The sequence below is a fragment of the Littorina saxatilis genome, linkage group LG17 (genome assembly GCF_037325665.1).
Source record: "Littorina saxatilis isolate snail1 linkage group LG17, US_GU_Lsax_2.0, whole genome shotgun sequence".
Classification (NCBI taxonomy): Eukaryota; Metazoa; Mollusca; class Gastropoda; order Littorinimorpha; family Littorinidae; genus Littorina; species Littorina saxatilis.
The window spans coordinates 18,436,607-18,463,570 of NC_090261.1; the positions used below are offsets into that span (position 1 = coordinate 18,436,607).

Here is a 26,964-nt window from a genome sequence, read left to right on the forward strand (position 1 = left end):
TAAAATCTTTACAAACATTGACTATATTCTATACAAGAACCAATTAACAAGGGTAAAAGGAGAAACAGAATCCGTTAGTCGCCTCTTACGACATGCGGGGTGCAGAGAAATAAGGATGTGGAAAAGAAGACTTTTGGTAAGTGAAATAAAGGTGATGGATCCAGTCAGGTAGAAATAAGACAACAACAAAAGAATTGGAAAACTGCAGGGAATAGTAGAGAGAGTTTTCTTGGAAGGAAATATAGGTGAAAGGACTGGTAAGACAGAAATAAGACAAAAGAAGAGAAGTAAAGGGGTGGGGTAGCTCTGTGGAAACACTCCCGCCGCGTGAAGGCGACCCCATGGGAGCAGTATTGAGCCTGCCGGGGAGATAATTCACTGAGATGTTTACTTGGTGTGAGAGGCACCAAATCAGAATCTCGTAAGCTCTGTCTGACAGCAACAGTAGTATTGTCCGTGTGCAACCGGACATGCCTGAGAGAAAAGCTAGTAGACTGACAGACCTGTCAACCTGTACGGTTTTCCCGTATTTTGTACGGGATTTACTCAAATTTTGGTGTGTACGGCGTACAAGGCCTAGCTGTACGGGTAAACCAAATTGTACGGGAATTGTACGGGAAAATTCAAAACCCGAACAAAGATTCGAAACCGATCATCAGATTCGTTTCTGTTTAGCAGACGACAACAACCAACAGAAAAAGACTGTAACTGAGCTTGTGCGCATGCGCAGAAGGTATCATAGAGGGCGCTGGGGCCCAATCCGCTACCTCCGTGTCGCGAGATTTGGTCTTTGTTTACACAACTTACTTCAGCGACAGACAACGATTCGCGTCACTTTTCCTGCTACAACTGAAGATGGAGAGGCCAGCGAAGAAAAGAAAGAAAGCCGGACATGGTCAGCACATGTCGGAGTGGGAGAAAACGTACTTTGGTGTTGTGCGATCATCGGACAAGGGAAAGGAGAACAGTTTGTGCGTGCCATGTGGCTCGCAAATCAAAGTGAAAGTTGCTGCTTCTGGTCACTACGACTTGAAGCAGCATTTTGAAACGGCGGTACACAAACAATCATTGATTCGTTCGAAACAGTTCAAGCATGTGAACCAACATTTCCAGAAACGAGACAGCCGCCTTCCAACGGAAGAAGATGTGACACAAGCCAATGCCATGAAACCATTACCACAGTCAATCTGCTTGCCACGGCAAAGTCAGCTACTGCTACCTACAAGTGTCATGCTTGAAGTGATCTAGTGAGACTGGACTGTGATTTTTTCTGGTGAACAGTAGTACAAAGTAATTGTGTGGGTGTGACTGTGTTATACATTTAAGCTTAAACTTAAAGTGATCTGGAGAGACTGGACTGTGATTTTTCCTGGTGAACAGTAGTACCGTACTTTCAGAGAAAAGAGACCGCTTGAGTACCAGTCAAACAACTTGTGATAATGCATGTTTCAGCTACTAGGTACTGCCCTGCCTTTGATCTGGCCGCACACACAGATTTCCACTCTGTTAAACTCGGTCACTGACCGGTCACTGACCCCCATGCAGGAAGTGTTTCCTCTCTCAGATATGACAGGGGAACCACCTCTCATGGCAAAAACTGGGTCATTGACCCCTGGGAAGAAGGTCGTGTCTTTTAACAAGGCCACCCAGCTATCACAATGCCTTTGATCTGGCCGCACATACAGAGCACACATATTTTCACTCAGTTAAAGTCGGTCACTGACCGGTCACTGACCCCGATGCAGGAAGTGTTTCCTCTCTCAGATATGACAGGGGAACCACCTCTCATGGCAAAAACTGGGTCATTTTGGTGCGCCCTATGGGCCCCCTGCGTCCAATGGGTGACTGGATTACAATTTTTTTAAAAAGAAGGGGGTGCGTCTTAGATAACGAAGCGCCTTGTCACCCGGAAAGTACGGTAGTTGTGTGGGTGTGACTGTGTTATACATTTAAGCTTAAAGTGATCTGGTGAGACTGGACTGTGATTTTTCCTGGTGGACAGTAGTAGTTGTGTGTGTGTGACTGTGTTATAAATTTAAGCTTAAAGTGATCAGGTGAGACTGGACTGTGATTTTTCCTGGTCAGTGGACAGTGGTAGTTGTGTGAGTGCGTTTTACAGTAGTTATATGTATTCATTAATGCTAAATCAGATGTGTTTTATGAATACAAAATAAATGTTGAGTATTTACCAGCTGGTCTTTCTTCTTTTTTATGTCGTGCGAGTGAATTGCGAGTCTTGCGTGTGAACTCAGGTTTGCGTGTGTTCATCTTTTGGGAGTGTGTAAGGGATTGTTGCCCTGATTACAGTTTTTAATCATATTAGTACAGGTTGGCCTTGGAAGGGGTTGACAGGTCTGGACTGAGAGCTTGTTACGAACATGATTTTGATTAATTGGGTATAATATAATGTCAAGTGCAAGCACCTATGGATGCTAGGGTTGACAGCCACGGATTTTTGTCTTGTCACGTTGCACGTGAAGTTTTTGTGAATCCACCCCAACTGGTGGACGGGTGAGCTGTCCCGGTCACTTTTACCTGAATTGTCACAGAGGACGGATGGAAGTTAAATAGAGTGAATGACTTGCCGAAGTGAGGTAAATATTCTTTGATGTTGTATAACCGATTTAGTTAAAGTATCGAATTATTAGTAGTGTTTATGTAAACTGGCCAACTCCATGCATGTGTATACAACATTGCCAGTTTACATACCAGAGACTTATTATTGTCGTTTTCTTTGTACGTCAGACAAAAGGGAGGAACCGAGGAAGTATGAATCCGGCAACCCCCACCGCCATAGTCTCCTTCGGCAGCGGAGAGCATGAGAGCATGACTGTAAAATAGCATCTACGTCTATCCAGTGTCACTCGTCATTCCAGCATGTCTACTGTCACCGTCTTCATCTCTGTCGTCTACCATTGGTCCTGTTAACATGATTATCGCCAGTATGCACATCGTCTTCATCTTTACCCTGTGTCATTCGTCGTCGTCGTCATCATCATGGAAGACTCAAATGTGGTAACGTGAGAAAGTGAAGTATGCATGTGTGTGCGAGTAAAGGCCAGTTAGATAATTGATTTTGTGTATGACCAGAATTGACAGTTGAATAGTTTGCGTGTTGACATTAGATGTATTGTGTAGTATTTGGATGCAAAGGACGAAAGTAAATTGTTAAACTGTTTTCCCTTCTTGATTATTGTTATGAGTGAGGTCGAACCTGGAATAGAGAGTACCGTACTTTCCGGGTCATAAGGCGCGACTTTTTTCCTCGAGTTCGACCCCTGCGTCTTGTATAACGAAGCGCCTAATCCGTGTATGAAATACGAAAAAAATCAAAGAGACCGCCTGAGTACCAGTCAAACAACTTGTGATAATGCATGTTTCAGCTACTAGATACTGCCCTGGCCAAGTTTCCTCGAGCTCTCAAGCCACCCAGCTATCACAATGGACCTGCCTTTGATCTCGCCGCACACACAGAGCACACATATTTCCACTCTGTTAAACTCGGTCACTGACCGGTCACTGACCCCGGTGCAGGAAGTGTTTCCTCTCTCAGATATGACAGGGGAACCACCTCTCATGGCAAAAACTGGGTCATTTCCACTCTGTATTCTTCCTTTGATGTGCGGCTTATTTTCATTCTTCGACCGTTTGTTACCGGTATACTTTTTCAATTTTGGTGCGCCCTATCGGCCCCCTGCGCCCAATGGGTGACTGGATTACAATTTTTGTTCAAAAGAAGGGGGTGCGCCTTATGCGCTGTAGCGCCTTGTCACCCGGAAAGTACGGTATGAGTAATTTGTGAGTACATCATACGTAAATTTACAAAACCTATTCGTAACAGAGCTACTGCTCCTAACTCAAAAATTTTAGTAATAAATTTTCATTTGATTAATATACTTACCCAACTCACATATAGCAATTAACCCTAGTTCAGTGCTGGTTACGCTGTACGCGTCCCCTTGGTAACCAAGGGAGACCACTCTAAAAAAGAGAGTGCTCTATCCCATAATGCCAGACTAACTACTAGCCTGACTTCCGTATGCGTGCGCATACGCCACCATCTTATCATTCCAAAACGAAGCCCAACTCACTTCTTTTTTAGACCCCCATACCACCACAGCGGGGAGGCGGGAGGGAATAAACGATGTGAGTTGGGTAAGTATATTAATCAAATGAAAATTTATTACTAAAATTTTTGATTAAATTACATATCTTACCCAACTCACATATAGCAGATTGCTATCATAGGAGGAGGGTACTCACCAGATCAATCCACAAGAACCTGCCCTGCAGCCACCAAAGAGGGCAAAGCAGAGCTGCCATCTTGACGTATGCCAGCCACCTCCCGGAGATAGAAGTTTATAAAAACGTCTTCCGATCTCCAGTATGCCGACTCCAGAACTTCTGAAAGACGACCTGATCTCAAAACTGCCAACGACGAAGACCATGCCCTGGCCTCGTGAGTTCTAGCAGCCGTAAGAGGCAACACCGTTCTGGTATCACCTAATTGTCTTTGCCACCAGATATAAGCGTTCCGAATGGTCGAAGACACCCATTTGGTTAGCGTAACTTTCGAGATGTCCTTCCCCCGAGCCGTATTGAGTGATATAAAAAGCAGTTTCTGAGACATAGAGCGAATAGGCTGAGTCCGGGACAGGTAGCTGCTGAGTGCTCGTACAGGGCAGTTAAAAACATCCTCATCTCCTGGAGCCAGAATTGTGCTTAAAGGGGGAATACGGATAAGCGGGGATGGTTGGCCTGGTTTTTGGTTCTTAGCCAAGAAATTAGGCCTGAACTTAAGAGAAAATGAACCGTCTTTTTCCCGGGAGATATCATTTGCCATTCCCGACAACGCGTGAACCTCGCTACCACGTCTGGCCGTAGCGAGTAAGACCAAGAAAAGAGTTTTATGCGTTACATTCGCCAGACTGGCCAAATGGATAGGCTCAAACTCCTCTGACGCAAGAAAACGTAACACCAAAAAAAGATCCCACGCCGGGAGCTGTGTTTTGTCACGAGCCAGCTTAAGGGAAGCGCCCTTAATAACGCCGGAGATAACCCCCGACAAGTTAACCTTGTGTCCAAGTTGCCTGAGTGTAGAGGCAATTGCAGACCTCCTAACCCTCAACGACGAGGGAGAACCCCCCTGATCAGCTAGCCAAGATAAGTGATTAGCTACCTGCATCGACCTAGGCGCCAGGGGGTTCACATTATTCTCAAGACACCACTTCGACCACGACGACCAGTGCGAAGCGTAAACAGAGTTGGTCGAATCTCTGTGCGAGTTTTGAACCAGCTTCAAAGTAGACACAGAGGCCCCTGCCCTAAGCAGAGAGTCTCTGATAGCACCCACCCGTGAAGTTGCAGCATTTGCGGGTTTATGTGGTGGATGCCTGACCGAGGCTGCAAAAGTTCGCCCTTCCTTAGAGCGAGCGGAATGGGCGGACGAACCGCCAGACGCACCAGATCTGGATACCAGTGCTGGCTGGGCCAGAGAGGAGCCACCAGCACAAGCGCTGGCCTTTCGAGATCTGCTTTCCTTATTACCCTGCCCAGAATGCAGAAAGAAGGAAACGCATAAGCCACCAGATTCGACCAGTCCATCTCGAGTGCGTCCACCGCCCAGGCTTGGGGGTCCGGAAAGGGAGACACAAAGAGAGGGAGCCTTGCCGAGAACCTTGTCGCAAACAAGTCGATGCACGGCTTGTCCACCTGAGCCCAAAGGCGCTCCAAGGCCTGATGCGACAGAGTCCACTCTGAGTGGAGTATCTTGTCCCCCCTGCTCAGGGCATCCGCCAACACGTTGAGCTTGCCCCTCAGGTACGTTGCCGACAACCGAATGTGTTGTGTACTGCACCACATCAGCAAGCGACATGCTCTGTCTGACAGAACCTGTGAGCGCGTCCCCCCTTGGCGGTTTATGTAAGCCGCAACAGTCGTATTGTCTGTATGTACTCTGACATGACTGTTCTCCAGAGAAGGAAGAAACGCCCTGAGGCCCAAGGCCACAGCCTCCAGTTCCAGAACGTTTATGTGCAAGGACCCTTGACTGACGTCCCACACGCCCGCAGCCGTCTGATCCGCCAAATGGGCTCCCCACCCTGTCTGAGAAGCATCCGTGAACAGATCGTTTTCCGGAGCCGGGGGTGATGGGAACACCCTGGGACACCCAAGGAAGAAGCCAGACACTTGTGGTGCTTCTGAACCAATCTCCCAACTCGACCTGGCAACTCCATGCTTGAGTTGCCTGATCCCATCGAGCCTGCAAAGCCGCCTGGAACGGTCTTTTGTGCACTCTCCCCAACGGAACCAGCGAGGCCATGGATTCCATCTGACCCAGAATAGAATGCAATTCCCGAGCTGCGGCCACATTCTCTCCGTGTAGCGCACGGATCAACGCCTGAAGTTTGTCCACCCGCTTTTGAGCAGGACGAACTGACCACTCCACCGTGTCGAACTCTATGCCCAGATAGGTGAACCTCTGTGAAGGCTCCAACTCGGACTTCCCCACATTGACTGAGAACCCGAGTTGACTCGCCAGACTGAGCACCCTGTGCGTGTGTGTGCTGCAGAGGACCTGATTCTGGTGCAAAATCAGCCAATCGTCGAGGTACGCCCTGAGGCGCACCCCCTCCTGCCTCACTAGAGCACAGAGCTGACGAACGACCATCGTGAAAATCCATGGAGAGAGGGACAGACCAAACGGGAGAGCCCGAAACTGGAAAATCCTCCCCCCCCACCGAAACCGCAGCCACTTTCTGTCCGCAGAGTGCATCAGCACGTGAAAGTAGGCGTCCGTGAGATCGATGGACGTGGCCCAATCGCCTGGACGGAGAGCCTCTCTCACCGACGCAGGCGTTTCCATCGTGAATTTTACTACTCTCAGGAACCTGTTCAGACATGAAAGGTCTAGAACCGGCCTCCACGCACCCGAAGCCTTGGGCACCACAAAGAGCCTGCCGTAAAATCCCAACGATCCCCGATCGCGAACCTCCTCGATCGCTTCTTTTTGCAGGAGAGCAACTACCTCCCCCTGCACGGCCAACTTGGCCTCGGGATCGTTTGGAAATCTGAAAGGCGGAGGTATCCTGGACAGAGGTGCCTTCTTCTCTGCCCAGAGTAGCCGGAACCCCGAACTGACTACCCCTAATACCCACTGGCTGACCACCAAGCGTGACCAGGTAGTGAGGGCCCTGGAGGGGCCGCCCGCCACCACAACGGTGGGGGCTAACGGGAGCGAAAGTTCGGGAGGACATCATTGGGGGTGGGGCTTGCGCCCCGACCCCCTAGCCCCGCCAAAAGAGCCCCTCTTCTGGGAAGAGGCACCACGCCCCCTACCCCGAGAAGCAGAGCTCTGACTCTGTGTCTTGCCCGCCGCCGCAGCGCGGCGATGGCCAGGCGGGGTATCAGAACTTTCACCCGTGAGCGCGATGCCCGTGGCTACTTTTGACTGTAGACGCGCTACACTTTCCCCGGAGAACCCGGGTACTCGTGTAGCAGACATACCTTGTGACAGCGGACCACCAGGAGACGGAACACCCAACGAAAGTGGGATAATCTCATCCCCATCCTGAACAGCGTGAACATCCGCTGTAGTCACCGTAGCGGAAGGGCCCGCCACAATCTTGGCCAAAGATGACGGTCCTGTCACCCCGGGAGGGAGTGCACGGAGTTCAGCTCGCGTAGACGAAATTTCTTCCGCCAGTGAAGATACCTGTGAACTAAGTGCAAGCAAAAGAGAAGCCACGTCCGAGGCCGCCAGACCAGAAACTGCAGGAGCAGAAACCGCTTTAGCCGGCTTAGCAACATGAGCGACCTTATCCAAAGGCTTCGCCGGCAAAATGGCCGCCGGCAAAATGGCGGCAGAAGGCATGTCTAGCAAAACATCAATACATTTGCCTGAGTCAGGTTCTAACACCGCCGCGACGGTTTGTTTAGATTTTCTAGGCGTCTTTTTCGGAGGGGAGGACTCAGCAGCCACCTGCTTAGAACTCTGCCTCTTCTTAACGTTATCAGCCATAGCAGGTAAGACTTTGTCAATTTTTCGGAAAATTTCACAAGTCAAAAATGGCCAAACAACGCCTTTACAACAAGTACAAAACAAAGAACGATCTCACCTCAATACAGTAGCAAGGTAAGACGACGAAAGAATACCAAGGAGAAGAAACCCAGTCCCACAGACCAAGCAACATCGGCTGAACAACAGCCAGAGCGTACATAAATGCGACCAGCCAGTCTGACGCTGAGTTTTGGAATGATAAGATGGTGGCGTATGCGCACGCATACGGAAGTCAGGCTAGTAGTTAGTCTGGCATTATGGGATAGAGCACTCTCTTTTTTAGAGTGGTCTCCCTTGGTTACCAAGGGGACGCGTACAGCGTAACCAGCACTGAACTAGGGTTAATTGCTATATGTGAGTTGGGTAAGATATGTAATTTAATCAAGGCGATTGAAATGCCAAAGGAGTTGTGTCTACGTCCACAGCCCCAAGACTGTGATTGCCGATGTGGGCTCCCCATCCGGACAGAGACGCATCCATGAAGCGGTCTAAGTCCGGAGGGGGCAAAGCTGGGGAAACGCCCTGAGCCATCCAATTTGATTCCAGCCACCGACTCGTGTGACGGAACCAACCCTGGAGGAGGACCCTCTTGTCCCAGACCTGTGAGGCCGAGTCCCAAAGAGACTTGAGGAAAGACTGAAATGGTCTCTTTAAAAAAAAAAACTAGAGGGACCAGCATGGCCATCGATTCCATCTGACCGAGGATCGAGGCTAAGGACCTCGCAGAGGTCTGCTGTCATGCCAGCCTGGCAGTGATAAGAGCTCCCTATTCTCTCCTGTGAAGGACGAACCTTCCAAGAGACAGTGTCGAACGGCATGCCCAGGTAGAAAAACTCTGGAATGGGGACAGCTCGGATTTTGCCTGGTTTACTGAGAACCCCAGGTTTGTTTGTTTGTTTGTTTGCTTAACGCCCAGCCGACCATGAAGGGCCATATCAGGGCGGTGCTGCTTTGACATATAACGTGCGCCACACACAAGACAGAAGTCGCAGCACAGGCTTCATGTCTCACCCAGTCACATTATTCTGACACCGGACCAACCAGTCCTAGCACTAACCCCATAATGCCAGACGCCAGGCGGGAGCAGCCACTAGATTGCAAATTTTAAAGTCTTAGGTATGACCCGGCCGGGGTTCGAACCCACGACCTCCCGATCACGGGGCGGACACCTTACCACTAGGCCAACCGTGCCGGTTGAGAACCCCAGGTAAAGAGCCTGGTTCAACATGATCTGAATGTGCAGCTGGCAAGCTGATTGACTCTGATACAAGATCAACCAGTCACCGAGGTACGCCCAGAGACGAATACCTCTCTGTCTGATCAGAACACCCAACTGACTGCCCACCATGGTAAAAACCCATGGAGCCAGCAACAGCCTGAAGGGCAGAGCCCTGAACTGAAAAAACCTGGTGACCCCAGCAGAAACGGAGCCACTTCCTGTCTGCAGGACGCAGAAGGAAGGCTGGTGCAAGAGCACAGAGGAAAATCTCAGCAAAAGCTGATTACTCCAGACCATGCCGTCCCACCTCCTCCAGAGAGGAGAGGGAGGAGTCACTGAATCGAAACACCCACTTTGTGACCGGGAGCGCATCAATGCGCTGCTACTTGTCTTTGAAAGAAGGGTAAGACTGAGGCTTCCGAGAAGGTTTTATCAAAACCCCGAAAAATGCCTGTCCCTTGCTTCCTGTAGCCGGTGTGAAAACAAAACCCTTGCAAAGAAGGAGATCATGCCGGGTGAAGACAGTGTGGGCATCTGCTCGGTGATGACCCTAGCCAGAGCTGCAAGCAGCGTGGCTACGGCCCTAGCCGAGGCATCCTCCCTAAACCGAAACGAGTCCAGGGAGGTTGTGATGGCTCGTGTGAGAGCACAGAGGAGAGTCTCAGCAAAAGCTGATAACTCTAGACCATGCCGTCCCACCTCCTCCAGAGAGGAGAGGGAGGAGTCACGTTACGAAACACACGCTTTCCCTGTGGTCTATTTGTGGCCATTTCTGCGAAAAGGGACATTCTTGATCTAAGCCTCTGATTGGAGAAACGCGGGGTCAAAGTTAGAGCAAAATGTAAACAAACTTTGCTGTGCTGACTGATGCCCAAGTTGAATTTCTAAAATGTTCAATGAATTATCAGCGATACAGCAGTCCCTGCAATGTACGGCCCCCGGCGTGAGCGGACACCTGACATGTACGGACACATTTGCTCGGCACGGAGTGTTTTCCTTCTATATTTGCCCCCCCTTAAACGGACACCTGCAAAACGTGGACGCGGACACTCATTTTCGGTCCCAACAGCAGGTCATACCTCCAATGTACGGACAGACCATCGTCAAATTTTCACCACAACAAAATCGATAACAGAGCAGTCCGGCTCTTGGTACAAAGATCACAGCCGCAATGGTGTGATGACAGTCACTGATAACTTGAGTGCACGTGTACCCATCGTGTGTCTGTGTGTAACCTCTTTCATTGACAAGATACTCTTGTTTCCCCTCAGCCTTGACCAGTGAGTCGGTTGCCTAATCTATGAACCCTTCAGTTGTCTTGCTTTGTCAAAAGTTACGACACAGTCAACTGGTTTTGCTCTGAGTGAACAGTGCAGCTGGCCTCTCTGGCCACAGCCCCCAACAGTACATAGCTGGAGAGAGTGAGAGAGAGAAAGGGGGGGGGGGTGGAGGGTTAGCTGGCTAAACTCTGTGGGGTGTCCGGTGTCACCGCATGTCAGCAGGAAGAGCATTGGAGAGAAATAGAGAGGTGTACTCTTCCACACAATTTCCAAGCATCAGTTGTCACGGCTTGGGGTAGGCATTAGTGAGGGAGAGTGGGAGCTGTGTTCTGTACAGTGTATTTCCGACTGAAGAGTGAAAAGTCACTGCCATGCCACATGATCGGCATGCAGTCAATAAAGCCAGACAAGAAACAAATAAATTACTTGATTATGACATGCAGCTCTATCTGCTGCTATTTATTCAAACTGGTTTTCAAGCTTATTCTTGCAAAGCATCTGCACACGCTCCTCTGTGCTGTGTTTGTGTGGCTGCTTTCGTGTGTCAGTGCATGGTGAGTGTGTTCACTGCCTTGAGGATTTAGTTTATCTCTTCTTTTCAACACTTTTCATACAAATCATTTTTACAGAACGTTTAAAGAAGTATTAGGAGTTTATTGTTATTGTTTAGTAGCCACAAGAAGTGATTAGCATAGACTCAATCCTGTTGTTTGTGTGTCTCTGTGTGAGTATGGGGGAGGGGGTGGTGTGGTCACCCCTCTCGTGACCGGACACCTGCAATGTACGGACAGTTTTGCTATGGCCCAAGGGTGTCCGTTCATGAGAGGGACTGCTGTAGTACAATGAACAGCAATTTAAAGTAATGGAAAATAGTCTTGGGATCAACATTACAAACTTCTAAAAATGTTTATGTTCATTCCTCTTCAGGAAAAACATCGAACCGATGACAAGTTGACTGCGATGATGCCGAAAATGGCAACAGAGTGTTTTGTTGTGCTTCGAGAAACATTTTTTCGTCGCTAGTTTTGGTCAAGTTAAAACAACTTACCTATTTTTTGTTTAATGTTTGACAGTAAGCTTAATATAAACTTTCATCTGGAAGCACATTCAGCAAAGTGATGTAGCCAAATCATCACACAGCTACATTTCACTAGACGGATCTATGCGCATAGTTCAGGTAGATCTGACTTTCACACGACGGTAGCACTGTACGAAAAAGCAGACGACAAACGCAGTTGCCCGATGAAGAACAGTTACTCCCCGTTTTCATCTTTAGTTGCTTCCCTTGCTAAAGTTACTGATATTTAGATCAGTGGTTACTGACTGGGGCATTCTGTTCTTTGCAGCTGTGAATTCTGATAGTGGAAGGGCAAGTCAGTCTTCTTAGTTGAACACGGAATGTTCTGCTGACAGAAGTCACTTTGGGATAAGACAACGATTTTGTTGACGAGGTCAATGCTGTTGATTCAGAATAATTTTGTTGCACTTCGCCCGGACATTTGTGACTCCGAAGTCGAAGCAGATACTTTGATCACGATGGTGTTGTAAACGTTCATGATGACAACGCATACTACTAATCGGTTAAAGAGTTCTCCTAGAGCATAGGCCTATTGCCAAGCAAGGTCTTCCTCTTCCTGATCGTTTGAATGCCCGGACATCGTAAATGAGAACTTGTTGCTCTTACCGTTTGCTGTCTCCACTTAGATCTATGACAGGCTACAATTTCAGGTAAGTTACCATATAGACTGCAGTGTGTGTGTGTGTGCGCGCGCGCGCAGCTTGTGTGTGTGATTTTGATGATGATGATTTTGATGATGATGATGGTGGTGGTGGTATGTGTGTACGTGTAGATGTTTTTAAACTCCTCTTTTTTTTTATTTAACCAATGTTACTCTCTTTCTCTCAGTTTGCTGGCGTGGAACAGCAAACAAGTCCAGCAATTCACCAGACAGTGCAACAACAAAAGACAGAAGTGCCTGGCCACAAAGCAGGTGGGCAACAGCAATGTCCAGCCGGTTCCAGTTCCAAGGAAATCAGCATGGTTTACCCTTGGGACTTTGCTCAGTAGGTAAAGACATAAATTTGTCAGTACTTTAAAAAAAAGGGGGGGGGGAACAATAGTTATATTTGTGTTTATGTGCTGTTTTCTCCAACAAAGAAGCACACACACAGACACACACAGACACACACAGACACACACAGACACACACACACACACTACATTTTCGATAATGACACCATACCATACCAGCTTAGAAATGGCAAGTGGATAGGTACCCAAAACCAGACTTGATCGAGCTGTGCAAATAGTGGTTAGTAAATAATATGTTGATCAACTCTGTGGTTGCCTTTGTTTCAGAGAAGCAAATCGTCTACCTTGCGAATGAGGCAGGGGTACAGAGGAGGGTAGCAACTTCAGTCTTCGGCATGGTGCATCAATACTTAGGCATGCAGTTTTGTGTGTGAATGAACAGCACAAATCCATTTTGAAAATGTCTTGATCGTCGGCCACACCAAGTTCGACCCTGATTGGCATTTCAGTTTGTTGAAAGTAAAGGGAAACGTTCGATAGCAGAGTGCACGGATGACATTTTCAATTCAGTGAAGTGATGGACTGACTGACAGACCCACGTGTGCAAGGACACACAGCACCATATTACTTTATACAACTGGAAGCTGTATTTACCAAGGAAACTGAACAATTAATCCTTGTTATGAAATTTAGAAGTACCACAACTTCAAGTCGACAAGTGTGTGTGTATTGTTTTCAGCAGACAGCCTCAAATAGTTTGTGTTTGTATGTACGTGGGTGAAGAAAGAATAGAACATGGAGGGGGGAGAGGTAGTACAGTATGAAAGAAGAAGAAATATTCGAGAAAAAAATCATATGGCTGATTGTTTTTTCTTCTGCATGGGAGGAGAGAATGATAGAAAAAGACGAAAAAATAAAAATTAGGGTAACGTTACAAAAAGAGCAATAACTCTGGAATGAAACATTATTTTCACCTAAAACCATACAAGTAATAACGGCAGATGATTGAACTTACCATTTCCCGGTAAAAGTTTGTTTTTAAAAGTTTGCCCATTTTAAGTCATTTTGGGGGTATCTCCAAAAAAGGGTCATAACTCCGTGAAAAATAAATTTGAAGGTCTGAAATTCTCACATCACGTTCTAAAGTCTGTCAAATAAAATCCAAAACTCAAAATCGATAAATTTGTCAAGAATGTCCCTTTTCGCAGAAATGGCCACATTTGTGAAGCAAAGAGACTAGTTCCGGCGGAACAGGAAAACTAGCCCTTGGCAACAAAAATGTCTGGATCAGATTCCGAGACTTGACATTCCAAACTATCTTCTTCTGCACTAAAAGTGAGAACGAAGTAGCCTGAAACCAAGAAGCCAGCCACCATGCGCATGAAGCAGCGGGAAAGGTGTAGGCTGAAGACCCACTACCCTGAGGTCTTTCTTTCTTTATTTGGTGTTTAACGTCGTTTTCAACTGTTCAAGGTTATATCGCGACGGGGAAAGGGGGGAGATGGGATAGAGCCACTTGTTAATTGTTTCTTGTTCACAAAAGCACTAATCAAAAAATTGCTCCAGGGGCTTGCAACGTAGTACAATATATGACCTTACTGGGAGAATGCAAGTTTCCAGTACAAAGGACTTAACATTTCTTACATACTGCTTGACTAAAATCTTTACAAACATTGACTATATTCTATACAAGAAACACTTAACAAGGGTAAAAGGAGAAACAGAATCCGTTAGTCGCCTCTTACGACATGCTGGGGAGCATCGGGTAAATTCTTCCCCCTAACCCGCGGGGGGACACTACCCTGAGGTGTGGGTCAAGCCAAGAGCTGCGACATGTGGTAGGCAATCACAGGAGACTCGACAAATCGAAAAGATTGCGAATCAGCCCGCGTAGACCTAAAGTCATCCGCGGCAGAGGGGGGAAGAGAGACACCCTGCTCTGAATCCGCCACCCCTTCCGGAAAATATTAAGCTGCCACAGCAGCCGCTTTTGCATAGCGAGCCTAAAAGCAGTAGGCAGCGCTACACACTCTTCCTCCTCCACCGAGGAGTCCGAATCCCCACCAGCAGCTGTGTCAAAACACAAAGGCGGGGAGACGGGGGAGGCAGCGCACTAAAACTCCTGTTGATACCACTGCCCAGAGTGAGAGTGAAAAGCGTGATCTGTCTCTGCCTGCCAACCCACACCGCTCACCTGACCCGAGGGGGGAGAGAGGTGGGTAGTTGGCACAGCGCCCTGCCGAGAAGGAGGGCGAGTGGAGGTACGAGACAAAGCCGAGCCCGGCCAGCCGTACCCCGCCCACTGTGCGAGAGAAGCGTCCCAGTGCACAGACCCGGTCTGACTGGTTTGAGCCACACCGCGCCCCGAGTGGGGAGGGGGGTGGCTCGTCACAGCAGGAAACCCCTGGAGGTGGGAAAGACGGGATGAGAGACGCAACCGTAAAAGGCCGACCTGCTGACGTCCTGTAGCACCACCGCTCACCCACCCTGAGGGGGGGGAGGGGGGAGACGGAAGCTGGCTGAGGACAATTACCCCTGGAAAGGCGGTAACTCTCGAGACTGCGAAGGCAGTCTGACAGCCCCCACCCTGTCCAGCCCTGAGGGTGGAAAAAGAGTGGGCAGCTGACACAGCCCCCTGCCCCAATTGTGGCAGAGGAGGGGTATGTAACGTAGCCTGGAAAGGTAGTACGTCCCACCCCAGCTGTGTTGGCTGGTTTGAGCCACGCCGCACCCCGAGTGGGGAGGGGGGTGGCTTGTCACAGCAGTAAACCCCCGGAGGGTGGAAAGACAGGGTGAGAGACGCAACCGTAAAAGGCCGACCCCCACCCGTCCACCTGCTGACGTCCTGTAGCCCCACCTCTCACCCACCCCGAGGGGGGGGGACGGTTGCTGGCTGAAGACGATTACCGCTGGTAAGGCGGTAACGCTCGAGACTGCGAAGGCAGTCTGACAGCCCCCACCCTGTCCAGCCCGGAGGGTGGAAAAAGAGTGGGCAGCTGACACAGCAGAGGATGTGGCAGAGGAGGGGTATGTAACATAGCCTGGAAAGGTCGTACGTCCCACCCCAGCTGTGAATGAGTGAAAAAAATGCCAGGCAGGCGGGAGCCGGCAGACTGGCTGTGCTCAGGTTGGAACCCCTCCCTTAAAGGGAGAGACGTGGGTCTGTCAGCAAACTGATCCTCACCACGCGAACCCGTAAGAGCACACTTACCGTACCCCCCCAATCCTCCCTCCCGTAGGTAGGGGGGCTGCATGTCCGACTCAGCTACGCTAAAAAGCAATGTGAGCGGTCAGAGGCAGGCAGGGAGCAGTCCGCCAGCCTCCACTCTGTCCTGGCCCGGGGGCGGAAGACACAGCGAATGTATGTGACGTAGCCTGGAAAGGCAGTCCCAAAGAAACGCCGCGGGGATGAAATCCCTCAGAACGGCTACGCTCAGGCTGTGACCCCTCCCCTAAAGGGAGGGACAGGTATCCGCCAGCTGACTGGTCCTCCTCCCGTAAGCCCCTAAGAGCGCTCTTACCTTGCCCCCCCCATCCCCCCTCCCAAAGGTAGGGGGGCTGCGTAACGCACTGAAAAGTACCAGAGGTAGTCAGAGTGGTCAGAGGCAGCAGGCCCCCCCTCCCGAAGGAGAGGGTGCTCGTGAACAACCCAGTACTACCGAAGGCAGAAAGGGCTGAACCGAACTGGCCATTTGCACCAGACCACGGTGCGAAGCTGAAGTAGGAGGGCTGCCAAGGAGTACGCTGGCAGATGTCGCCTAGGCCGAAGGGCCCCCTCCAGCCAGCAACGAAATGTCTGCCACAGTGGACGGGAGAGTGGGAACCGCCGATCGTGCCTGAAACTGCTGAGAAATAAAAACACATATTTCATCATTAAGCCCACCGAAAGTGGAAGACACTGACTGGTTCTCCTTACGAGGAGATGCGGGCTGGGGAGAAAAAACGAAACCTTATCCGCCTGAATAGCTACTACAAAAGAAGTACTACTCAAAGGGTCGTCGACATGCATGGAGGTTCCTAAATAGGGCTAGAAGCCTTATCCCCTTCCTGCCTCGTCGAAAGTCGAGAATGATTATTCTGGATGCCGGCGCTCACGCGGTGCGCGGGGGGTTATGGGTAACCAAGTGGGGTCAGGTCATAGCATAACGGCTATGGCGTCTGTTTTTTAGCTTGGTTACCACCCTTACAAGGGCAGGTAATTTGAGTAGTGTTTCGACATCTAGCATGTGAGATTGAAGTCAATGCATTTATGAGAATTGCGGTAAGAATATGTAATTTAATCAATTAACTGGACATAAATGGTGGGGAAAAACAAAACAACTGAGACTTGGGCAAAAAGCTGATTGATGGGATAGAGATCAAGAGAGATGGTAGAGAAAGGCAAGAACGGAGCAAAATTCTCATAGGATTTTTATGACCTAACCCAGAAGAATTCTCCAACATGCCAAAGCAAGATCCCTTTCTTTCCTCTGGTACTTTCAGTGACCCTTTAACTCAACTCAGAACAGCCTATTCTGACAGCCACAGAAAAAAAGGAAAGGTTGGACAATTAAGCAGCCATATGTCTATAGAACATTTAACAGAAAGGATGATAGCCAAGAGGATCCACTTCAAAAGTCCAAAAAAATGAAGTCAACTAAATATAATGTATACAATACACTTACATCACTGGAAAACTATGGAGGAAAAAAATCATGACCACCATCACAACAAAACCATTCATAATACAAGTTTGACATCGTTTGCACATTTCACACACACACACACACACACATATACATTCAAGACTTCACTTCAAGAAAACACACAACATAAGTTTAGATTTAGATAAAACTGCATGCCTACATAATTTTCAATTTTGTTTCCCCAGCAAAGACCATCATAGTCATAAACTGACATGCATATATATATTGTAGTCTATCTTTCGTAGAACATGCATCACATTAGTTAAACATTTTGAATATATCCCTCTTTCATAGATATGAAATTCTTCAAACGAAATATGTTGGGGGAGGTGGGGGGGGGGGGGGGGGGGGGGCTGAGGTTGTTTATATATAAAAGCTGTTGCATAATCAATGCTTAGAAAAAAAATTTAAAAAATGCTGACTATAGTACTGTGAGACACCTGCATTATTCAAGTGCACACCAAAAGCTTTCAAGGGGGTGGCAAAAGGTACAGTGGTAGTACCTCCTCTGTCAAACGACTTTGAAAATGTAACAGAAATTTGGTCATTATATACTGTTCAAAAAAAGAAACGCATAGTTGCTACTTGCCAAATTTGTTTTATTTTTCGAAAAAATTAACAGAAAATCCAATATTTAGATTATTTGTTTGAAATTTGGTATGGACACAGTTGAATGCACACACAGTTCATTTGCATCTTCAAATCAATCAGTCAATCAATACGATTGGGTGCCGAGGCTGTCAAGTCAGTAGGGGGTGTGACTGCCTTGAGCAGCAACAACTGCCCGGCACCTTCTGGGCATGGACTGGATCAGATGCCGGATATCTTGCTGTGGGATGGTGTCCCACTCCTCCTGAAGTGCCTGCAATAGATCGCGGTGATTTGCCGGCGCTTCTTCTCGCCTGCGCACACGTCTGTCCAATTCATCCCAGAGGTGTTCTATCGGGTTCATGTCTGGCGACATGGATGGCCAGGGAAGCACCTGGACATGGTGGTCGGTGAGGAACTGGGTGGTGAGTCGTGCTGTGTGCGGGCGAGCGTTGTCCTGCTGGAATATGGCATCCTGGTCAGCCAGAAGAGGAAGGGCGTGTGGGCGCAGAATTTCCTCCACGTATCGCTGGGCAGTTATGCGCCCTTGGACGTGCACCAGGGTGCTCCTTCCAGCGGTATTGATCGCCCCCCACACCATGACGCCTCCACCACCATGAACGGGTGCCTCATCCACACAGTTGGGCGCGTAACGTTCGTTTACTCTCCGGTAGACCCTCCTCCGACCATCATGTCGCTGGAGCAGGAAGTAGGACTCGTCGCTGAACCACACGTGTCTCCAGTGATTCCGGACGGTCCAGCGAAGGTGCTGGTTGCCCCACTGCACTCGGTTCTGGCGATGGCGGCGGGTGAGGACAGCTCCTCTGTGAGGTCTGCGAGCTCTCAAACCAGCTTCATGCAGGCGGTTCCGCACGGTCTGGTCCGATAATCGGTGTGGCCCGGGAAGAGCCTGGACAGAAGATGAGGCCGACAGGAAACGATTCCGGAGGTGGCGGAGCCGTATGAAGCGGTCGTGAGCAGCAGTTGTCGCCCTTGGTCTTCCCGCTCGTGGCAAGTCAGCAACGGAGCCAGTGGCTTGAAACCTGACCCACAGTCTACTGATGGTGCTCTGGGACACGTGGAAGTGCCTGGCGATTGCACTTTGACTTTGACCTGCTTGTAAACGACCCAATGCAATTTGGCGGTCTTCTCTGCTCAATCGGGCCATCTTTCGTCGCTGAATTGTCGTCTGATTTCTTTGTGGCGAACAATCCGCTTTTATGGGTTTTGGAAGACATGGTGAGAGCTCAATATTCCCCGAGTTTCACGAGATTACACTGAAGCATGACGAGTGGTCATGCCAAATGAGCAATTTTGACATTGTAGCCACTGATAACGCATGCGTCATGTGCAGAGCTCACTTGTGGCAATGGACGAAAGGTCGACGACCAGATAAACATTTTCTGCAGTTTGGTGGATATCCTTGTAGCCATTGTCGCGGAACGCGATTCAGAAAATAAGTTTGTGTATTGCAGTGGTTTGCAGTGTTTAGTCATGTTTAGTCAATAATATTTATCCGATTTAACCGAGACCGGAAGGAGACGGCGCATGAAGGTACCGAGACCAGAAAGAGACGGCGCGTGAGAGTCTTCTTTAGTGACGTGTAAAAAGTCTATCGCGTCACGTATAGCGCAGCCAATTATCAGGAGGCAGGTGAACGGCGATCTGGTATTCTGTGTTGAGACACGAGGACAGGCGCACGGGCAGGCAGACGAACGTCTTAATTCGCTGGTCAAGAAACAGCATGCGACGCGTGTCACATTAATAGCAGAATAACTTACGTCGAAGGGTGAGTAGATCATTCAAGTCAAGCTTGCCAAAGCCTTTCCGATTTTCGCCTGCGCAGTCAACTCAGCTGGTAACCAAATGGCCAGCCGGGAGATTTCGCAACGGTCAAGTCGTTACCGCAAATATTTTCTTGTTGTTCTGTAATATCGTAATATGATGCATGTATCGTGTTATGTAGTTGTTGTGCAAGTGGAAGCCGTGATGTGGCGGCAACTTGAACGTTTGGATTAGAGCACTTTGGGCTCAGTTGTTTTATTTTGTTTAGCTGGTCACTGCGATGGGAGAAGGACCAGACCAGCCGCAGAACAAACCACTCAGTAAGTTCTATGATTGTATGAACCAATTATAGAGCTGAACCAAGGTTTGTTAATTGCAGACGTTCCGGGTTCCGGGTTCCGGGTTCTGGGTGAAGATGTCCAAGGACGTCGATGCAGAGTATATTTACCGAACACTTCAAAGAACATGAACTGGATGGGGAAAACCAACGAGTCACGAGCAAGCATGGTTTCAACTGGGATAGACCTTTTCGTCATCTTCAGACCGTCAGGCGAACCAGTTCTTCACAACTAATTTAAGTAACACCAAGGAAAAAAACAGACGTGCTTGTTCTGTGTCTCTCGAACTCGTGTGATATGAATCGTGCGCGATGAACTAACTTTCCTAACTTTTCGAATCTTTTCTTTTTTGATACACCATTCATCCATCGGAAAATAAATTGAAATTTATACTTCGTAGAATCCACCTATAAAGAATTGCGTTTGTTGTTGAGTTTTTTTAGCAATAAAACTCAAGTGTGGGAGTTTGAAAGTACTTCTACTTTTCTAAATCTTTCTTCCCCACATTCCGCTACAGTGGGGGCTCGTCCGGGATACGATTTTATGAGCTAGATCTTATTTTTTTTCTGTGTGGCCAACAACGCAAATTTTTGTAGGTGCGCGGAGGTTGTCTATCCTTATCCCCATCGCAGCACAGCACGTCTGTTTCTTATGCATGATAGTTAGTCTTGAGTAGACTAGAGAAGCTATACATGTATGTTAGTTAATCTTGAGTAGATTAGTAAGCTAACACAAGAAAGCGGCGACTGCTCGGGCGAGGATTGGACGGCAACAGCAGCACTCTAAATTATATTTCTTTCACCCTACATCATTTGAAGATAACGGTAAAGTACTAGTCGAACTGAACCCAAGCTCTTTTAGGTTGAACGAGGTTCAACAGGTAACTGGATCTAACTTGAGTAGAAGTTAGATCAGTGAACTAAGTTAGGTCGTACCAATTCGGAGTAGTTGAGACTACGACTAACCTAGTAGAGAAGAGATTTAAATTGAGTCAACATAACCGGAGTGAGGTGGTGTTAGGACTAATTTAAATCGAGGACGGTGTTTAGCTTCTTTGTTCAAAGGTTCAAAGTAAAGTCTATAATCCGTGGCAGTTGTAACTAATCAGTGTGAATTAGTGCAGCTGAATTGTTGTATTGGTAATCTACGACAGGGTCGGGGTCACAATCAACATAAGTAGCAGTAGTTAGCAGCTTGGCTTGGAGTCAAGGTCACTTTCGTTAGAAGTAGGGTATTGTCTAACAGAGTGTCGAGGCTAGTCTACGGCTACAACAGTCAAACCTTGTATCGTCTGGGACGAATTAAGATTGACTGAAGCGAGGTATCTAGTGATCTTTTTTCTCCTACAGGTAAACCTTAGTGACATTTATTCTAGAGTAGAGTAAACATGCCCCGCCCACGTCAGGTAGCAGAGGTGGACTCGCCTCTAGTGGCATACCAGCGTGACGGCAACGTACTAGGCTTATCAGGTAAACCCTTAGCAGAGTATATCGAAAAACGCCGGCTCGAGGAGCTGGAGGAGAGGAGACGGAGAGAAGCTCTCCAGGCTGAAGAGCGTAGGATCGCAGCAGAGAGAGAAGATAGAAGGAGGCGCGAGGAGCGAGACTTCGAACTGCGTCGTATCGAGTTGCAGAATCAAGCTGAAGGCAACCGCAACCAGAACGCTCGCGAGTTAGGCAACGATGCTGGTCCCGGGCATGAGAAATCAATCAAATTGAAGCTACCATATCTGGATGATAAAGATGATCTCGAGGCATACTTTCGTCAGTTCGAAAGGGTAGCAAAAATCTCGAAATGGGATGATGATGATTGGGGAGCGCGACTAGGCTGCCAACTCAAAGGCAAAGCACGCGAGGCATATGCCAGATTGTCAGATGAAGAGGCAAAGGTCTACAACACGGTAAAGGCCGCTATTCTGGAAAAGTTCCAGCTGACATCAGAGGCGTACCGGAAAAAGTTTAGGGGCGCCAAGAAAGAGGCTGGGGAAAGCGCAAAGGAAGGGTTGACGAGGATTCAACTGTATTTTGACAGGTGGGTGGAGCTAGCAAAGAGAGAGGGTAAAGCACATGACCCAAAAAGTCTGATCATCATGGAAAGGTTTCTAGAATGGCTACCCTTTGAACAAGCTCGGTTCGTGCGGGAGCGTAACCCAATCAATGTCGATGAGGCGCTCAAACACGCGCGCGTGTACGAGGAGTCGCGCGAATCGGAACATCGCCGGGCGATCCCTAATCCACCCAAAACAGTGCATAACCAACCCAACGGTGGATCCAAACCCCCCGCGAACGTGAGAACAGATAACTTCAGGTTCGGCAACGCATCGGAGGGACAGAGGTCGGGTCCCAGCGGTTGTTTTCTATGTGGCGGACCTCACCTGGCGCGTCAGTGTCCTAAGAGCAAACCCAACAATAAGCCTAGCTCTGCATCAACGATCACATTGGCAGCGGTGGACGTTCAGGAACCACCCACAGTATGTGAGAAATGCTGTAACCTCGTGTTTGAGCCGCAGTGTGAAGCTACCGTCGAAGGCAAGACGGTGAGAGCGATAAGGGATACGGGAGCTTCCGCTATCATTGTGGACAGCGAGATAGTTCCGAGAGAGAAGTACACGGGCGAAGCAAAGAGAGTAGTGTTAGCCGATTCCCGTGTGACTAGAGAGCTCCCGATAGCTGAAGTGGAGATGCGAACTCCATTTTTCAGTGGCATTACCAAGGTGTTGGTGATGGATAGGCCGGTGCATCCGGTGTTGATCGGTAACGTGAGGACCGATAGTCAAAATGTCGAGACAGGGGTGCCTTTGTTCCGAGCAAGAGCGGAGACTTGTGCTCCCGTAGTCACTCGACAGCAAGAAGCAAAAAGCAAGGAAAAGCCAGTGAAGGTTATTCCCAAGGAAACTCTGATAGGGCAGATCAAACCTGATGATCTGAAAGCTGAGCAACGAAACGACCCTGACTTGGTCAAGGCTCGCGCGGTCGCAGACCAGAAGATCAAAACAGGGACTCGTTACGTATGGAAGAAGGATATTCTGTACAGGGTCTACTCGTCCAAAGATACAGAATACAAGCAGGTGGTGGTGCCTAAAAAGTTTAGGGACGAAGTGATGGGTTTGGCGCATGATTCACCCATGTCAGGTCACTTAGGCGCTAGGAAAACCAGAGACAGAATCTGGCGAGACTTTTTCTGGCCAGGCATCTGCGGAGATGTGAGACGCTACTGTGCATCATGTGATGCCTGCCAAAGAAGTACTCCTAAGGGAGCAACTAGGAAGGTACCCCTCCAGAAAGTCCCGCTGATGAACACCCCTTTCGAACGCGTTGGTGTTGATATCATCGGCCCCATCCTACCTGCTTCGGCGCGGGGGCATCGGTACATCCTTACCATGATCGATCACGCGACTAGGTACGCGGAGGCCGTTCCGCTGAAAGACATCAGCTCAGAGACGGTCGCGGATGCTCTGTTTGAGATGTGGACGCGTTTCGGACTACCCAAAGAAGTGTTGACTGATCAGGGGGGACAGTTTGTAGGTGGATACATGACTGAAGTCAACAGGTTGCTAGGGGTGAAAGGATTGCGCACCAGTCCGTTTCATGCTCAAACCAATGGGTTAACAGAGAAACTGAACTCTACTCTCAAGTCAATGATGAAGCGTATGTGCCAAGAGCAGCCCAAGGAGTGGGATAAATTTATTCCCGCTCTACTGTTTGCATACCGCGAGGTGCCCCAAGAAAGCCTGATGTTCTCTCCGTTCGAACTCTTGTACGGGAGAGAGGTCCGAGGACCCATGCAGGTACTCAGGCAGATTTGGACTGATGACGAGTCCAGTGAAGAGTTGAGGACGACAATAGGTCACATTGTCGATCTCTCGAACAAAATAGAACAAACGTGCACTTTAGCCAGGGAAAACCTGAGCAAAGCCTCGCTCAGACACGCACGGGCGTACGATAAAAACACACGCCAAAGGCACCTGGCAAAGGGTGACAAAGTTTTGATTTTGTTACCAGTGAAGCACAACAAGCTTCAGCTGACTTGGAAAGGACCTTACAAGATAGTTGATAGAGTGGGATCTTGCAACTATAGAGTACAAATGGGAAACAAGGTCAAGGTGTACCACGCCAACTTGCTGAAGTTGTACGTGGAAAGAACCGCGTCGGATGTTCCCGACGGAGCGGTCGCGAGATCGGCGGAACCCGCAGAAGAAGAAGTAGCAATTGTGATGCACGAGATGAGTGATAGCGAAGACGGTGGGCTGAACACCGACAAGATACCACTCATACCTCTCGCTCCAAAAGAAAAGTGGGATGATGTGGTCATTAACGCCGAATTATCTGTGGAAAAGCAGAAAGATTTGCGTAACTTGTGTCGCAGTCACCAGAAAGCTCTGAGTGATATGCCAGGCTCATGCCAGCTAGAAGAATGCGAAATCAAACTGTCTACCTCTGAGCCGGTGCGTGTAAAACAGTACCCAATTCCTCACTCACAGAGGGAAACAATCAAGAAGGAAGTGCAAACTATGGAAAAGATGGGGGTTATCGAACCTAGCGTGTCTCCATATAGCAGTCCGGTGGTACTGACGCAAAAGCGTGACGGTACAGTGAGATTCTGTATAGACTACAGAAAATTGAACAAGGTCACCGAGTTCGATTCTGAGCCAATTCCGGATGCTGAGCAAATCTTTGCTCGTCTGCAGCAGGCAGAGTACTTCTCAAAATTGGATTTGAGTAAGGGTTACTGGCAAGTGGGCGTTAAAGAAAAAGACAGAGCCAAAACCAGCTTCTCTACTCCAGGGGGCCAGTACCAGTGGACAAAAATGCCATTTGGACTGAAAACGGCCAGTGCCATATTCACTAGGTGTGTCAGAAAACTGCTCGATCCGTTAGGCAGGGAGGACGTAGAATTCTTCATGGATGACATCCTGATAGCAACCAAAACCTGGGAACAACATCTGGAGGCTTTGAACGCAGTGTTGGCGAGGCTTGAGGAGGTCGGCCTCACCGCCAAACCCTCCAAGTGTCACCTAGGATTCCGCGAACTTGACTACCTCGGTCACCGGATCGGTCATGGGAAAATAAGCCCAGACGATGACAAAACCGAGAAAATCAGAAGGGCGGAAAAACCTCGTACAAAGAAAGAGGTGCGTTCTTTCTTGGGCCTAGCGGGGTATTACCGGAAGTTTGTGCCTGACTTTGCTCGCGTGAGTGCGCCCCTCACAGACCTCACAAAGAAAGATCAGCCAGAGAAGATAGTCTGGACCAAAGAGTGTGAAACTGCTTTCACGACTCTGAAACAGTGTCTGACCAGCAAACCCATTCTGATACTGCCGGACAATAGCAAACAGTACGTGTTACGTACAGACGCATCCAACGAAGCGTTAGGAGCAGTTCTACTGCAAGAGCAAGGTGGCAACTTGCACCCGGTGGCTTACGCAAGCAAAAAACTGAACAGCGCCGAAAGAAACTACTCGACCATAGAAAAGGAGTGTCTCGGGGTGGTTTGGGGAGTGAAAAGATTCGAGCAGTATTTGTACGCCGAGCAGTTCGTGATTGAAACTGATCACCAACCACTCCAGTACTTGCAGAAGTCAAAAACTGAAAACGGCAGGCTTATGAGATGGGCTTTGCAGCTCCAGCAACACTCTTTCACCCTCAAAGTGATTCCAGGCAAAGACAATGTCGGAGCTGACTTTTTGAGCAGAGCCAATTATCAATAGAGGAGTAGTAGTAAACTGAGAGGTGGTGAGCTTCCAGAGATAAATAGGATAGCAAGTGGAAAGGAGGTGGAGTATTTTCAGGGTTAAATGAAATAAAACTTATTGTCTGAGAAAGAGCTAAAACTAGTTTTCGCTTCAGAAGGGGGGGCCTTTGTCGCGGAACGCGATTCAGAAAATAAGTTTGTGTATTGCAGTGGTTTGCAGTGTTTAGTCATGTTTAGTCAATAATATTTATCCGATTTAACCGAGACCGGAAGGAGACGGCGCATGAAGGTACCGAGACCAGAAAGAGACGGCGCGTGAGAGTCTTCTTTAGTGACGTGTAAAAAGTCTATCGCGTCACGTATAGCGCAGCCAATTATCAGGAGGCAGGTGAACGGCGATCTGGTATTCTGTGTTGAGACACGAGGACAGGCGCACGGGCAGGCAGACGAACGTCTTAATTCGCTGGTCAAGAAACAGCATGCGACGCGTGTCACATTAATAGCAGAATAACTTACGTCGAAGGGTGAGTAGATCATTCAAGTCAAGCTTGCCAAAGCCTTTCCGATTTTCGCCTGCGCAGTCAACTCAGCTGGTAACCAAATGGCCAGCCGGGAGATTTCGCAACGGTCAAGTCGTTACCGCAAATATTTTCTTGTTGTTCTGTAATATCGTAATATGATGCATGTATCGTGTTATGTAGTTGTTGTGCAAGTGGAAGCCGTGATGTGGCGGCAACTTGAACGTTTGGATTAGAGCACTTTGGGCTCAGTTGTTTTATTTTGTTTAGCTGGTCACTGCGATGGGAGAAGGACCAGACCAGCCGCAGAACAAACCACTCAGTAAGTTCTATGATTGTATGAACCAATTATAGAGCTGAACCAAGGTTTGTTAATTGCAGACGTTCCGGGTTCCGGGTTCCGGGTTCTGGGTGAAGATGTCCAAGGACGTCGATGCAGAGTATATTTACCGAACACTTCAAAGAACATGAACTGGATGGGGAAAACCAACGAGTCACGAGCAAGCATGGTTTCAACTGGGATAGACCTTTTCGTCATCTTCAGACCGTCAGGCGAACCAGTTCTTCACAACTAATTTAAGTAACACCAAGGAAAAAAACAGACGTGCTTGTTCTGTGTCTCTCGAACTCGTGTGATATGAATCGTGCGCGATGAACTAACTTTCCTAACTTTTCGAATCTTTTCTTTTTTGATACACCATTCATCCATCGGAAAATAAATTGAAATTTATACTTCGTAGAATCCACCTATAAAGAATTGCGTTTGTTG

General features: G+C 48.5%; 2 protein-coding genes and 2 long non-coding RNA genes across 5 annotated transcripts in view; 3 read left to right on the forward strand and 1 right to left on the reverse strand.

Annotated features, from left to right (window-relative positions):
- Window positions 1-26,964, reverse strand: part of LOC138952779 (ral GTPase-activating protein subunit alpha-1-like) — a 499,987-nt gene that overhangs the window by 62,125 nt on the left and 410,898 nt on the right. The window lies entirely within an intron of this gene.
- Window positions 1,696-2,188, forward strand: LOC138953879 (uncharacterized). Its single transcript, XR_011451634.1, has 2 exons — window positions 1,696-1,960; window positions 2,041-2,188. It is a non-coding gene; the product is annotated as an uncharacterized lncRNA (long non-coding RNA).
- LOC138952534 (uncharacterized) lies at window positions 19,543-25,693 on the forward strand. Its single transcript, XM_070324219.1, has 2 exons — window positions 19,543-19,652; window positions 20,028-25,693. Exon 2 carries the CDS (start codon window positions 21,374-21,376, stop codon window positions 25,691-25,693), a length of 4,320 nt encoding a protein of 1,439 aa, XP_070180320.1. The 5' UTR covers window positions 19,543-19,652; window positions 20,028-21,373.
- LOC138953716 (uncharacterized) lies at window positions 26,092-26,941 on the forward strand. Its single transcript, XR_011451596.1, has 2 exons — window positions 26,092-26,201; window positions 26,577-26,941. It is a non-coding gene; the product is annotated as an uncharacterized lncRNA (long non-coding RNA).

Bases quoted from the DNA above. Each gene is read 5' to 3' on its own strand.
- LOC138952534 (XM_070324219.1), top strand. From the start codon at position 21,374: ATGCCCCGCCCACGTCAGGTAGCAGAGGTGGACTCGCCTCTAGTGGCA.